This window comes from Indicator indicator, chromosome 28 (assembly GCF_027791375.1).
Source record: "Indicator indicator isolate 239-I01 chromosome 28, UM_Iind_1.1, whole genome shotgun sequence".
NCBI classification, from domain to species: domain Eukaryota; kingdom Metazoa; phylum Chordata; class Aves; order Piciformes; family Indicatoridae; genus Indicator; species Indicator indicator.
The window spans coordinates 708253-723942 of NC_072037.1; the positions used below are offsets into that span (position 1 = coordinate 708253).

At 53.2% G+C, this 15690-nt stretch overlaps 1 protein-coding gene across 1 annotated transcript in view; it reads right to left on the reverse strand.

Moving 5' to 3' along the window:
• Window positions 1–15690, reverse strand: part of EXD3 (exonuclease 3'-5' domain containing 3) — a 247437-nt gene that overhangs the window by 190646 nt on the left and 41101 nt on the right. The window contains exon 9 of the mRNA XM_054393212.1: window positions 15225–15263. Coding sequence (XP_054249187.1) covers window positions 15225–15263 — 39 coding nt within the window. The remainder of the gene's footprint in view (window positions 1–15224; window positions 15264–15690) is intronic.

Sequence of the window (15690 nt, forward strand, 5' to 3'; positions counted from 1 at the left end):
GAGGAGCAGGGACTCTTCCCATCATTAGCCTGTGAACATGAGATGCCCACAGGACAAACAGAGGCTACCACTTCTTCCTATCTCAGCATGCACAGCCCTCACCTGGCTCAGAGCCAAAGCAAGCAGCAGTATCTTTGCAGGAGCTTTCCCAAAGCAACGCCTGGCAGTGGAGTTTTCTTTCCTTTCATCTCTTTTGGTACATTTACACTCCCGGTGGGTTTTGATCTGAAGGAGAAATGCTTGAGAGGGTTGCCTGAATGAGTTCTGAAATTCACACCCTGGCAAATTGGCCTGATTTACTAAATCCATAATTACCACATTCCTCAGAGATATGCATTCTTGCAGGGTGAACAAGGCAAGATTAGCTTCCTGTTCCTTCCCATTGACATGACTTCTCTGTCAAGAAGCACTGTTTGTGTTTCTAAACAATCCTCTGTTTATGTGCTTCTCCTCTTGGCAGGGCACTGCTGAACTAATCTCACTGAACAGGGCAATGCAGCCAAACTCTCCACTGCAAGTGCCCTGGCCAGCTCTGTGCCAAGCAGCAGACTGGCACCAGCCTTTAGAGCCCAGCACCTCCCTGTGGGGGCACACAGACAGGTGTCCAGGCTGAGAGAGTTGGGGTTGTTCAGTCTGGAGAAGAGAAGGCTCCAAACAGACCTTCTTGTGGCCTTCCAGGATCTGAAGAGGGCTACAAGAAAGCTGGGGAGGGACTTTTTAGGGTGTCAGGGAGTGATAGGACTGGGGGGAATGGATCCAAGCTAGAGGGGAGATTTAGACTGGGATGCCAGGAAGAAGTTCTTCCCCATGAGGGTGGTGAGAGACTGGCACAGGTTGCCCAGGGAGGTGGTGGAAGCCTCATCCCTGGAGGTTTTGAAGGCCAGGCTGGATGTGGCTGTGAGCAACCTGATCTGGTGTGAGGTGTCCCTGCCCATGGCAGGGGGGTTGGAACTGGATGATCCTTGAGGTCCCTTCCAACCCTGACAGTTCTGTGATTCTGTGATTGATCTGGGCTGATCCCTGAGTGACTGGATAGTTGTGCTGCTGTCCGGATAAGAGCATCAGAGTGGACCTGTGCATGTGCCTGTGGCTGTGCAAGGCTTAAGGCTTCAGTAAAAGTGGGTGAGGGCAAGGTGAGCTCCCTGCATCTGCACATCCCCAGGAACTACCACAGGGCAGGAGGATTCTGTTGTCTCGTGCCCCAGAGCTGCACGTGTGAGCTGCCTCTTGTTTGCAAACAGAACATCAGTACAGCCCTGATGCTGGGTTGAAGACAGGCTGAGGGAGCTGGGATTGTTCAACCTGGGGAACAGAAGGCTTCAGGGAGATCTAATAATGACCTTTCAGTACCTGGAGGGGGCTACAAGAAGGCTGCAGAGGGACTGTTTCCAAAGGCCTACAGGGACAGGACCAGGGACAATGGCTTCAAACTAGAGCAGAGCAGATTTAGATTGGATGTGAGGAACAAGTTCTGCACCAGGAGGCTGCTGGAACACTGCAGCAGGTTGCCCAGAAAGGTGGTTGAGGCTCCATCCCTGGAGACATTCAAGGTGAGGCTGGACAGGGCTCTGGGAAACCTGATCTAGTGGAGGATGTCCCTGCTGAGTGCAGGGGGTTGGACTGGATGAGCTCTGGAGGTCCCTTCTAAACACAAACCATTCTGTGATTCTGTATTTTTCAAAGCAGTGAATCCATCCTCTCCTGTGCAGGAACAAACCCTGTGTCCCATCCCATTCCTTGCCTCCTTGTTTCTGCTGGAGAGGCCACAGCCAGGGCTCTTGACAGGGTTCCCTTTGTCTTGGCACAAAAGGAACAGGAGGAGTTTGTTTTAAGTGAGGCTGTCCCCACTTTTACTCCTCCATGGAACACAACTCTGTAGCTGATGCAGCCTGGAGTCAGTGACAGGTTCCCTGGGAACTACCAGCTCAGACTCCTGGCATAGCTTGTAGGGCTCCTGCACATCCCTGTATTGTTTCCTGCTCCTAAGACACTTCTGGTTGGCTGAAGGCAGCACAGCACCACGGGGTGCAAGCAGTTCACTCAAACAGCTTTGCTGATGCTCTTAACTCTTTAATCTAATAGTGACCTCTCAACCTACAGCCATAAGCCAATTAGCCTCTTTTTTACACCATACCAAATCTCTTTCTGATGAAGCTGTGCTGTGGAATGAATGGCTGCTAGTGACAGAAATGCAATCCCACTGCTGAGCAGCAAGCTGGCTGCAGGGGAGGTAAGGTCACAAACCATCTCTAACACAGCAAAACAGTTTAAAGGAGATTTTTTTCCCCCCAGTGTTTTCTCTCCAGTTCCCTTTCTTCACTGCCCAGCACTCAATGTGTCTGCACATAAAAGCTGCTTGGCCACCGAGATCCTGAGCTTTCAAAACAATTACCTCAGTGAAGCAGGAGGCAGACCCCCACCTCCCCTAATCTGCTGCTGAATCCCCAGAGCTTGGCCACTGCAGTAAATGTGAGCTGATTTTCCAGAGCTATGGAGCAAACCCAGCATCCTTCCTCCCCTGGAAATTTCTGGCTGGGTTTTGTTACAGTGTTTTTGACACTTTTTGACTATTTGGTAGATAGTAGAGAAAACAAAGGCAGCTCTGCTTAGCTTAGAGTCACAGCATTGTTTTGGTTGGAGAAGACCTCTAAGGTCACTGAGTCCATCATCCACCTGACACCACCACAGCCATTCAACCATGTCCCCACCTGCCATGGCCACTCCACCAGACTCCAGCAGAGTGTCTGTGCTTCAGCACAATCCCTTCACCTAGAAATGGCTGCATTTGTTATAAACACATCTACAGCATTACCAGTACAGCATCACAGAATGTTAGGGGCTGGAAGGGACCTCCAGAGATCATCCAGTCCAAGCCCCCTGCCAGAGCAGGGTCACCCAGGCCAGGGCACACAGGAACACATCCAGGTGGGTTCTGAATGTCTCCACAACCTCTCTGGGCAGCCTGCTCCAGGCCTCCAGCACCCTCACAGACACAAAGTTTTCCCTTCTGTTCCCATGGCTCCTTCTCTGCTCCAGCTTGCCCCCAGTGCCCCTTGTGCTGCCCTTGGACATCCCTGAGAAGCAGCCCTCCAGGTCTTACAGCAAACAGGCAGGAGGTACCTGGAGGTATCTCCATTGACCTGCAAGTGCCCCCTTGGCTGGAGCTCTCTGTGTGCAGCTGGGCATGGCACACACTGCAGGTTTGGCTTTTCCTATGTACTCCTCCCATGACAGCTGTGGGGCTGCTAAATGAGAAGCTCCCACTTGGTGCAGCCCAGCAGTGCTAACTTCATTAGCATCCAGGCAGCTCTCACTGCTCTCTGTGCAGCTGGAGCATTACTTTATGCTCTTCCTGGGGCAGCCCCAGATGTGCCTGGCTTCTGCATCAGCCCTGTCAGGCAGCCCTTGGGCTCTGCCACACTGATGGTACCTCAGACCTCAGCACACAGTTACAAACAACTGAACATCAGCAACCCATCCTTTGCCTGATACTTGTATTGCCCAGTTTTACCCTGGTTTAACATTCCCTTAGGCACAAGATACTTTTACAGCACTGTGTGGCTGCCTGTGCTCCCCAGAGACCTCCTCAATCTCAAGCATAAGGCATGGGGCAGAAGCAGAGATGTTGCCAATACACTCCCAGCAGCACTGAGTCTCTGGTCAGGGCTGAGCAGAGCACAAAACTCAGGCAGAGGAATGAATGGAGCAAAAGGAGCAGCAAGTGGACACTGGGGGAAGAGAAGCTGCCAGTTCTGCACCGACACAAAGCAATTCCCTCAATCCTGGCTTCACAAGACAGACAGCAGATCTTCAACCTGTCATGGCTCCAGGTCTAAAGCCCATCTAGGCTGTGAAAGGGAACTGAAAAGGAAGAAAAAAGATCCTTTTTCCCTTTTTTTTTTTTTTTTTTTTTTTGTTTGTTTGTTTAATAGCAGCTGTTAGGGAGCTGCTTAAAGCTGTAGGAATTAAAATGCAAGGGCAAGGAGAGACAAGGAGCAGCTCCTGTGTGTTCTGCGTCCAGTTCTGGTGTCCCCAGCAGAAGAAGGACACAGAGCTGTGGAGTGAGGCCAGAGGAGGCCACAAAGATGCTCCAAGGGCTGGAGCAGCTCTGCTGTGAGCACAGGCTGAGGGAGCTGGGGGTGTGCAGCCTGGAGAGGAGAAGGCTCCAGGGGGACCTTAGAGCTGCCTGCCAGGACCTGAAGGGATCCTGCAGGAAGGCTGCAGAGAGACTTTTGCTGAGGGTGTCTGAGACAGGCCAAGGGAGAATGGTTTGAAGCTGAGGCAGAGCAGGGTTAGAGTGGAGCTGAGGAAGAAGTTCTTCAGTAGGAGGCTCGTGGGAACCTGGCACAGGTTGCCCAGGGAGGCTGTGGCTGCCTCCTGCCTGGAGGTGTTCAAGGCCAGGCTGAATGAGGCCTTGGTCAGCTCAGTCTAGTTGAGAGGTGTCCCTGCCCATGGCAGGGGGGTTGGGGCAGATGACCTCTGGGGTCCTTTCCCACCTGAGCCATTCTGTGATTCCTGCACAGCCCCATCCTGGGAGCTGCCCAGCCCCAGTGGCACAGCTCCTCAAAGCACAGCTCCTCCTGTCACAGCCACACCAGTGGAACCAGCAACCTTTATTTCAGCTGATGGTTTCTCCCTGAAACTTTAAAAGCCAGAAAGAACAAAACCATTCTGCCTTTAATTCCACTGCTTCTAATTTCCTGCTGGGAAAAAAAAAAGGCCATAAATACTTAGCAAGGGCCTGCAGACAGGGGCTGGTTAAACTAGTTTGGGTTTCTACCTTCCAGGAAAACAGGCAGCCTGGATCTGACATCTGAGTGATGAAATCCATCCCAGCCCTGGATAAACAGCTCACTGAAACACAGAGGGGAAGAGAAGCTGAGCTGCAGGCTCACTCTGACAGCCACACTGCCTGTTAATCACCTCCAAGATCATTCCCATGTGCACTGCACAGACTGCTGCATTCCCCACAGGCATTCAGCTCCTCACACTGCAGGGATGTTGCTGCACTCCAAAAACAACCTTGAGCCAACTGAGAAGTTTGCCTGAGCTCTGGAGTGCTGGGAAAGGGCACTGGATGTGGATATTAGCAGGGTGGCCTTGCTGACCCCTTGTCCCTGTGAGAGGTTCCCCAGAGCAGGAATTATTGGCCCAGGTGTTCTGGCCACAGAAACCTTTAAAAAATAATTGCAATCTGCTCTTTAAATTCCTCTTAAAAATCACCTCCTTGAGCATAACAGCTCTGGCATTGTGTTTCAGAGGTAGTTATGTTTTAATTGAGGTCAAAATGGTCTTGTGCAGAATGAGTGCAGGAGGATCAGTCTCTAGGGAGGGATATTGGCCAATTAGAAAGGAATTGGTTACATGAAGAAAATGACATCAGCTCCTTGCTGTAGTGTAGGATCACTGAATGCTTTAGGTTGGGAGGGACCCCAGAGGTCATCTGCCCCAACTCCCCTGCCATGGGCAGAGACACCTCTCAACTAGACTGAGCTGACCAAGGCCTCATCCAACCTGGCCTTGAACACCTCCAGGCAGGAGGCAGCCACAGCCTCCCTGGGCAACCTGTGCCAGGTTCCCACCAGCCTCGTACTGAAGAGCTTCTCCCTCAGCTCCAGGCTAACTCTGCTCTGCCTCAGCTTCAAACCATTCTCCCTTGGCCTGTCTCAGACACCCTCAGCAAAAGTCTCTCTGCAGCCTTCCTGCAGGATCCCTTCAGGTCCTGGCAGGCAGCTCTAAGGTCCCCCTGGAGCCTTCTCCTCTCCAGGCTGCACACCCCCAGCTCCCTCAGCCTGTGCTCACAGCAGAGCTGCTCCAGCCCTTGGAGCATCTTTGTGGCCTCCTCTGGACTCACTCCACAGCTCTGTGTCCTTCTGCTGGGGACAGCAGAGCTGGAGGCAGGATTGGAGGTGAGGTGTGAGCAGAGCAGAGCCAAGGGGCAGAATCCCCTCTCCTGCCCTGCTGCCCACACTCCTCTGGCTGCAGCCCAGCACACAGCTGCCTGCTGGGCTGCAGGAGGGCACTGCTGGCTCCTGGGGAGCTGCTCAGCACCCAACACCCCCAAGGCTTTTTCTTTCAAGATGATAGACACCTACTAAGGACAGGGAATAGCCAATGTTCTCCAAGGGTACTACACATAAAGGAGGGCTCTTCACTTTTACACCTCCTGTTTGGGCAGGTTTCTTACTCTCATTTGAATATCATCTATAAAGCAGCATCACAGCCCTAGAATCTTAGTGGAACCAGAGTTACACCTTCCCCATGAATCACCATCCCCTCAGTCCTGGTCACCCAGAGAAGGAGCTGGCACAGTGTTTGATTTTCATGCTCATGGATGTTAAAATCAAGAATTTCTCTAGCTAGAGGAGAAGAGGAGGTTAGCTGCAGCCTCTCCCTGCACTGAGCACAGTGAATAGCTGGCTCCAGGGTTCAGCTGCTTCACCCTCCCATCAAGGGCAGAGCAGAAGGAAGAGCTGCAAAACAGAGGCCTGGAAAAGCCAAGGGCTACCTTCCCATGTGCTGTGTCCCCCTTCTCTCCAGTCACACACCCAGAATGAAGGACAGAGGGGTTCCAGCCATCAGCTGGCAAGGGCCTGGTGGATGAGCTGCAGCTGGCAGTGAGAGCCCAAAGAGCCAGCAGCAGCTTCTCAAACAGCAGCACTTTCCCTGAGAATTAGTTCTGGAGGAGGTTATGATTTTACATTTGAGAAGCCCAGGGACAGCTTCCCTCATGCAACACCAGCACAGAAGATCTCTGATTTAGTGGCCAAAGGCCCTTGGGCTCAGGGTCACTGGCAGTGGAAGCAGATTCCAGCACACTCCTGTTCCCCACACCCTGCAAACCATAACACTGACAGTCCTAAATCAGAGAATTATGCAGTTGTTTGGGTTGGAAAAGACCTCCAAGATTGACCAACCATCAACCCCACACCACCATGGCCACCAAACCATGTCCCCAAGTGCCATGGCCACAGGTTTCTTGAACACCTCCAGTCATGGAGACTCTACCACCTCCCTGGGCAGCCTGTGCCAATCCCTGACCACTCTTGCAGCAAAGAAATTTCCCCTCCCCTGGCACAATTTCAGGCCATTTCCTCTTGTCCTGTCTCCTGATAATAGGGAGAAGTGATCAACCCCCTCCTCATTTCAGAGAGCTGAGGTCTCCCCTCAGCCTCCTCTTCTCCAGACTAAACAACCCCAGGTCCCTGCTCCTTGACTCTGGTTCTAGCTATTGCCCCAAAGAGCTCTGTTGCTGTGCACCATCACCCTGTTCTGCTCCAGAGGAGAAGGAATTCCCTAGCAGCAGGTCCAAACACACACACAGCTACTCCTGGGGCCAAAGCACCCTGAGAGAACAGTTAAACTGTACCAGCTGGTTAGCTCTGCTGCAGCCCAGCTACTCCCTGCAGAAACACTCTGGCTTTAGGCTCATTGAGCAGTGCATGCCTCCTGGGCTCCAGCTGCCCAGGATACCCATCACAGCCTGCCACCCCCCTGCACAGCTACCCCAGCCTGCCCTTGTCAAGCTGGGTGGCATCAGGGCCTCAGAGCTCCCCCAACAGCTCTCTCCTCACAGAGATGGTCACAGCTCCCATGCGGAACGGAGCAGACCTGAAGGCTGTGGGTGACTCTACACAGAACTGCTGCTTGGGCACTCCCCAGCCAAGCTGAAGGGCACAACTGCCAGAGCAGCCCCAAAGCACTGGGAGAGCAGGGCAGGCTAAAAGAGCTGCAGCAAAGCACCAGAGCCTCGTGCTCCCAAGGCCGCTGCTAGACCAGGATAACTCCAACCACCACAACACAGCTGCCTGCTGCTATTTGAGATGTCCTCTGGGCCCCATATGCCACCTGAGAAGGGAGTGCTGCCTGGTAGGTCCCATGTCATACTGCCAGCCTCATGCAGGTAGCTCTGATACCATCTGACAACTAAAACTGTGGCAGAGGAGATGCTTGGAGGCAGAGCTGCTTCCCTGCCCTGCTCCTCAGAGATGTTCCTGCCCTGTGTGTGCTCACAGCTGGTTGGAAGATGCCTTCCACACATCTGAGTCTGAGAGTGATTTTGTCCTGCAGGATTGCCAGGGGAACCTCAGTCCTGCACACCAATCAGTCCTCTTGCTGCTGGCCAAGTGCCCTCTGCACCACTTGCAGGGTGACCCTTCCTGAGCTCACCTGCTCAGGGTCATGTCGGCTGCTCAGTTCCAGCCTCTTTCTGCAGCCTACTCAGGCTATGAAAAACATGAAGCATGCCAGACTGGAAGCAGAAGGGCACACAGCAAAGCAGACAACTGGCTCAGGCCCTGCCTCTTGTTTTCCTGCCTATCTACCATCGATATGCTCCACACCTTCCCCTCTGCCTGCAAGGACAGGCACTCCCTGCACACTTCCGCCAAGGAAAGGCGAGGAGCTGGCACCGCAGGCAGAGCTCTGCTCCTCTCCTCTGCCCTCCAGCCAGCTCTGCTTGGAGGAGAGGATACAAGGACAGAGCTCCTGGGCCAGCCAGGCTGTGACAGGCAGCTGTGAGGAGGGCAGTTTCCCCTGGGGATGAAGACATTTTGATCCCTCCTGCCTCCAGCCTGGGGCTGCCAGCCCTGCCTGGGTGCTGGCAGGCGGAGGGGGCAAAACCAGTTTGCTTCAGGGCTGGAAACAGGTTCTGTTGGCCCCACAATCAAGGACTGAGTTTCTGCCTTTTGTAGGAGCAGTCAGGATCACACCTGGGATTCATCCCACGGGGCAGGGACAGGGAAGTTCTGTGCTTGTACTGCTCAGGGCACACAAAAACAAAAGGCAGCCCAGAAATGCCTCTCACCCGCCGTGCCCAGCACAGCATGGCCAGCACCAGGGAACAAGGAGAGACACTGCTCCCACCAGGGCTCTCCACAGCTATGCAGTTGAAGTCTTCTGTCATGGCTGCAGCACAGAATTAAACAAAACTGGGCTTTAAACCCAGGAAGACTTTCAGCCTCTTTGGACTCAAAGCTGAGAAAGCTATCTGAAAAGATCTGACTGAGAGTTTGCTGCGGTGGAGCCTTTGAGGAGCTTTGGTTCCCATTCCTCAGGTGACCCAGAGGCCACACTGAATCCCAGCCTCTGCTTCCTACCCACCACCAAGGTCTTTAATTCTGCAGCAGAAGGCAGAGCTTGGGAGGCACAAAACAGTGAGCCTGAAGTGCACATAGCTGTGGGACACAGCACACAGATGGCAACAGTCCCCACAAGCCCCAAAGGTGAGAAGGGAAACCTTTCCCTCATGTAAAGACACAGCTCAGTTCCTGGACCACCTCAGTTTTTGCACTGCAAACCAACACTTGCTCAGAGGTTCCTCCTCCTACCTGCACAGAAGAACATTTTGTTTCCTCCAGATGCAAGGGCACAGAGTCTGATGGCTTTCAAGTGATGCCAAAGGCAGGGATCTGATAGCACTGAGAGCAGCACTGATAAGAGGCAAGTTTGAGCACTGCTCAGGGGATAATTACAGAGTCCTCAAAAATGCCTAAGTTGGCAGTACATGGAAAACACAAAGCTTGGAATCCTTTGAGAAAGCAAAGACAACCTCCTGCCATAGCCCATCACAGAGCTGAGCCCTGTGGGGTGCTCCAGGGAGCTGTCCAGCCAGGAACCAAGCAGGCACTGTCCAGAGAGCAGCTATTGCCCAGCTCCCTGTCTGAACAAGGGACTGACAGAAGGCAGCTGTGTCCTGGGCTGCGTCCAGAGCAGGGAGAGCAGCAGCACAGGGAGGGGATTCTGCCCCTCTGCTCTGCTCTGCTCACACCCCACCTGCAGCACTGCCTCCAGTTCTGGGGACCCCAGCACAAGAAGGACCTGGAGCTGCTGGAGAGGGTCCAGAGGAGGCCACAGAGATGATCAGAGGCTGCAGAACCTCCCCTGTGGGGACAGGCTGGGAGAGTTGGGGCTGTTCAGCCTGCAGAAGAGAAGGCTCCAGGCAGACCTCACAGAGCAGCCTTGCAGTACCTGAAGGGGCTCCAGGATCGCTGGGGAGGGACTTGTGACAAGGGCTGGGAGTGCCAGGATGAGGGAGAATGGCTTTGAGCTGGGAGAGAGGAGATTGAGACTGGAGATGAGGAAGAGATTGTTGAGAGTGAGGCTGGGGAGACACTGGAACAGGTTGCCCAGGGAGGCTGTGGCTGTCTCCTCCCTGGAGGTGTTGAAGGCCAGGCTGGATGAGGTCTTGAGCAAGCTGGGCTGGTGGAAGGTGTCCCTGCCCATGGCAGGGAGTTGGAACTGGAGGAGTTTTGAGGTCCCTTCCATTGTATGAATCTGTGGCTCTGCAGTCAGGGCTGGTAACTGGGAGGCTTTCCCCACTGTCCATCAGAGCACCTACAGAAACCCTTCCCTGCACACACCAAGGTGCAGCAGGAGCTGTGATGCAGTTGTCTGCTTCAGCTTCACAGCTAATCCCCTCTCAGGTCTTGATCCAGCAAGGCAGCAGCACTTGTGCTGCCCTTTAAGCTTGTGAGACTCAAATGGAACTCTGAAAAGGTCTTCTACTGGACATCACTGAGATCAGGAGGCCAGAGCCCTTCTCTGCCCACAGAACCTGGCCTCATGCATGGATCAGCTGAACATTCACCGCTGACCACAGGGTGCAGGTCTAACAGGTGCCATGAAGCACTGTTGGGCATTTTATCTGTGACCTCTGTCTTAAAAACACATCCTCACGCCTTTGGGATTGTTCTTTTTCCTGCTGACCCACAAAGGAGAGCAAAACCATCTCATGTTTAGAACTCACTTCACTGGTGTGTGCAGACAGTGCCCAGAGCTCACAGAGAGCAGGAGTCAGCACCCAGAGCCCCACACTGACCATTCAGTGCTCCAAGGAAGACTCCAGCTGATGGTCAGAATTCACAGGATCCCCGCATGGGGGAGGCTGCAAGGGATCTCTGGAGCTCATCCAGTCCAAGCCCCTGCTCCAGCAGGACAACCCCAGCAGCTTGCCCAGGAGCACAATGCCCAGGGGGGGTTGGAAGCTCTCCACAGGAGACTCCACAACCTCTCTGGGCAGCCTGCTCCAGGCCTCCAGCACCCTCACACCAAACAAGTTTCTCCTCTTCTTGAGATGGAACCTCCTGGGTTCCACTTTGTGCCTCTTGCCCCTTGTCACCCCCAGGTCCTTTAGCTCTTGCTGAGCATTGCTCAGATCCCCTCTGGGGCTGCTCTTCTCCAGGCTCTCAGCCCCAGGGGCTCTCAGCCTTTGCTCTTCACAGAGATGCTCCAGGCCCCTCAGCAGCTTTGCAGCCTCCAATCCTTAATAGCTGCATCATTCAGACTGAGTTATGGAAAAGCAGCAAACTGAGGTTGCAGTTCCACAGGGAACATGGACACAGAAATATTCCTAATAGTTTGTCACCAGGGAACTCCTCAATATTCCATTGTCACACACGAAGTTATGGCAGGATCAGGCCAAGACATGGTTGCCTGAACCCTTCTCTTTATACACCAAGACAAAGCCCATGCTTCCATGTTATTAAATCCTTTGTGTCCTTCAGCACCAGGTGGAGAACTCCCAATAGCTAAGAGTCACCTCAGAAACCTGTTTGGAAAGCTCAGAGTGAAGCAGCATGCAGGGGGAATCGATTGGCTCAGACACTCTGCCAGCTGCTGGGGAGAACTCTTTCCCCCTGCCCTGTATTGACCAACATCAGGGTTTGTGGTGTTCACCTGCAGCAAGCACATGAAAGGAGAAGCACATCCTGATACAAGCATCCTGGTCTGGATCAGCAGCACCTGGGCAACGACCTTACCCCTGAAACACCACTGCTGAGGCTGCACCAGGAGCACTGGGGGCAGTTTTGGGTCCTCACTCCAAGAAGGATGTTGAGGGGCTGCAGCAGGTCCAGAGAAGGGCAACAAAGCTGGTGGGGGGTCTTGAACACAAGTCCTGTGAGGAGCAGCTGAGAAAACTGGGGTTGCTCAGGCTGAGGGGGGACCTTGTTGTTCTCTGCTGCTCCCTGGAAGGAGGCTGGACCAGGTGGGAGCTGGGCTCTTCTCTCAGCTAACAAGTGATAGGAGGAGAGCAAATGGCCTCAAGGTGCACCACGGGAGGTTCGGGTTGGATATCAGGAAAAGATTTTTCACCAAAAGGGTCACCAGGCACTGGCCCAGGCTGCCCAGGGAGGTGATGGAGTCCCCATCCCTGGAGGTGTTCAAAGGACCTTTGGTTGAGGAGCTTAGGGCCATGGTCTAACAGCTGTGCACAGGGAGGTGCTGGGTTATGGTTGGACTTTCTTAAGGTCTTTTCCAGCCAGGCAGTTGTGTAATTCCATGGTTCATCTAATGGCTCCAGCCCAAGCAGGGCATGGTAAAGATCCCATGACTGCAATGTGGCTATGTCCTTTTCAGGAAGGACAGGCTGACAAGGCCAGGTGGTGGAGTTGCTCTCTAGGTGAATAAGCACCTGGAATGTGTTGAGCTGAACCCAGGGGGAGATGATCCAAGCCTTGAAAGCTCATGGGTAAGAGTGAAGGTACACACAAACAGGGATGATACTGCTGTGGGGGTTTACTACAGACCACCCACCAGGAAGAAGCTACTGATGAGGCCTTCTACAGGCAGCTGGAAATAGCCTCAAGATCAAGTGCCCTGGTACTTGAAGGTGACTTCAACCACTCAGATATTAGTTGGAAAGATCACACAGCCAAGCACAAACAGTCCAGAAGGTTCCTGCAGTGCACTGATGACAACTTCCTCCTGCAAGTAGTTGAAGAACCAACAAGGAGAAGTGCAATGCTGGACCTGACATTGACAAACAAAGAAGGACTGGTGGTAGATGTCAAGGTTGGGGGAATCTTGGTTGCAGTGACCACGACATGTTAGAGTTTAACATCAACAGACAAAGAAGCAGAGTGATAAGTAAAATTTCAACCCTGGACTTTAAAAGGGCCAACTTTGCCCTCTTCAAGACTCTACTTGGAAATATCCAGTGGCCTAGGGCTCTGGAAGGAAGGGGGGCCCAAGAGAGCTGGTTGATGTTCAAACATTACCTCCTCCAAGCTCAAGAGAAATGTATTCTCTTGGAAAAAAACTCAAGTAAGGCAAGCAGAAGACCTGCATGGATAAGCAAGGGACTCTGAGTAAAACTCAAAAACAAAAAGGAGGTTTACAATGTCTGGAAAAAGGACTGGTCAGTTGGGAGGATTCTAGAGATGTAGCAGAGAATGCAGAGATGCAGCAAGGAAAGCCAAGGCCCTCCTGCAACTGAATCTGGCCAGAGGGGTGAAGGAGAACAGGAAGAGTTTCTTCAAATACATCAATGATAAAAGGAAGAGCAGGGAAAAGGTGAGCCCCTGCTGAATGAGAGGGGAGATACAGGAACTGATGATACAGAGATGGAAGAGTTGATGAAGGCTTCTTTGCCTCAGTCTTCACTCCTCAGAGCAGCCCTCAGGAAGCTCAGCCTCTAGAAGCAAGGGAGCAGAACTGGAGAGATGTGGACATTCCCCTGGTCAGTCAGGACAGGGTTAGAGATCTTTGATACCATCTGAAGACAAACAAATCCATGGGCCCTGATGGGCTGCATCCAGGAGTGCTGAAAGAGCTGCTGATACTGCTGCTGAACCTCTCTCCATCATCTTTGAAAAGTCCTGGAGAACAGGAGAGGTGCCTGGGGACTGGGAGAAAGCAAATGTCACTCCAGTCTTCCAAAAAGTCAAGAAGGAGGAGCCAGGCAAGTACAGAGCAGTCAGCCTCACCTCCACCCCTGGAAAGATGATGGAGCAGCTCATCCTGGAGGTCATCTCTAACCACAGGGAAGACAAGAAGGTTATCAGGAGTAGCCAACATGGATTTCCCAAGGGGAGATCCTGTCTGCCTAACCTGATAGCTTTCTATGGAGTTACCACCAAGTGGGTAGATGAGGGCAGAGCAGTGAGTGTCATATATCTTGACTTCAGTAAAGCTTTTGATACAGTCTCCCATAACATCCTCATAGAACAGCTCAGGAGATGTGGCATAGATGGCTGTCAGGGGGGTGGATTGAGAACTGGCTCCACAACAGAGCTCAGAGGGTTGTCAGCAGTGGCACAGAGTCAACCTGGAGGCCTGTGGCCAGTGGTGTCCCCCAGGGATCAGTACTGGGTCCAGTTCTGTTCAATATCTCCATCAAGGACCTGGCTGAGGGCATTGAGAGTCCCTTCAGCAAGTTCTGATGATACAAAACTGGGGGGGGTGGCTGACACCCCTCAGGCTGTGCTGCATCCAACGTGACCTGGACAGGCTGAGAGCTGGGTGCAGGCAAACCAAATGAAGCTCAATAAGGACAAGTGCAGAGTCCTGCATCTGGGGAGGAACAACAGCAGGCACCAGGACAGGTTAGAGGCTGCCCTGCTGGAGAGCAGCTCCATGGAGAAAGACCTTGGAGTGCTGGTGGGCAGCAAGTTCTGCATGGGACAGCAATGTGTCCTTGTGGCCAAGAGAGCCAATGGGATCCTGGGGTGCAGCAAGAAAGGTGTCCAGCAGGGCTAGGGAAGTTCTTCTGCCTCTCTACTCTGCCCTGCTGAGACCACAGCTGCAATCCTGTGTCCAGTTCTGGGCTCCCCAGTTCAGGAGAGACAGAGAGCTGCTGGAGAGAGTCCAAGGGAGAGCCAGGAGGATGCTTAGGGGACTTGAGCATCTCCCTGTGAAGAGAGCCTGAGAGCCCTGGGGCTGTTTAGTCTGGAGAAGAGAAGGCTGAGAGGGATCTGATCAATGTCTATCAATAGCTGAGGGGTGGGTGTCAAGGGGAGGGGGCCAGGCTCTTTTGGGTGGTTCACAGTGATAAGCCAAGGAACAATGAGTTCAAACTTGAACAGAGAAGATTTCAGCTCAACATGAGGAGAAACTTCTTTCCAGTGAGGGGACAGAGCCCTGGAACAGGCTGCCCAGGGGGGTTGTGGAGTCTCCTCTAGAGACTTTCAAAACCCACCTGGATGCATTCCTGTGCAGACTATCCTAGGTGATCCTCCTTTGGCAGGGGGGTAGGACCTGCTGCTCTCTTGAGGTCCCTTCCAACCTCTGACATACTGTGAGACTGTGAGACTGTGATGTAACAGGAATTAAAATCAGCTCTTCTGCCCTTGCATGTCCAGCTCTGCCAGGTGCTCACTGGGACATGAGGAACTGTAGAAGTGTAACAGCAGGAGAGCAAGATCCAGAGCTGAGATTTTGCACAGCTTAAAACAATCTTCAAGCAACAAAGCCTGAGACAATGGCAGAGAAGAATCCACACTCACCTGAACGTGGTCTGTCCAGTTCTCCTGAGTCATGGTTTTCTGCAAAGACAAAATTACCTCTGAGCAGTCTTAGAACAGGGAGAAGGTTCCACACAGCAAGGTGACACTCACACTGCCACCACCTGCAAGGGCTGAGTGCATCCTGGGGCACACAGGAAACCTCTGCTTCTCCTGTGTCCCCAAGTGGGGCATGGCAGGAGAACAGTGACATGGGCAGTGGGACTGAGGCACCCCCAGTAAGTCTGCAGATGACACCAGGCCCTGTGGCCCAGCTGACAGCTGGAGGGAAGGGATCCATCCAGAGGGTCCTGGACAGGCTGCAGAGCTGGGCCCAACCCAACCTAATGGAGTTCAACAAGGCCAAGGGCAAGGTCCTGCAGCTGGGGCAGGGCAATCCCAAGCACAGATCCAGGCTGGGTGAGGAGTGGCTGCAGAGCAGCCTGGAGGAGAAGGCCTTGGGGGTGTC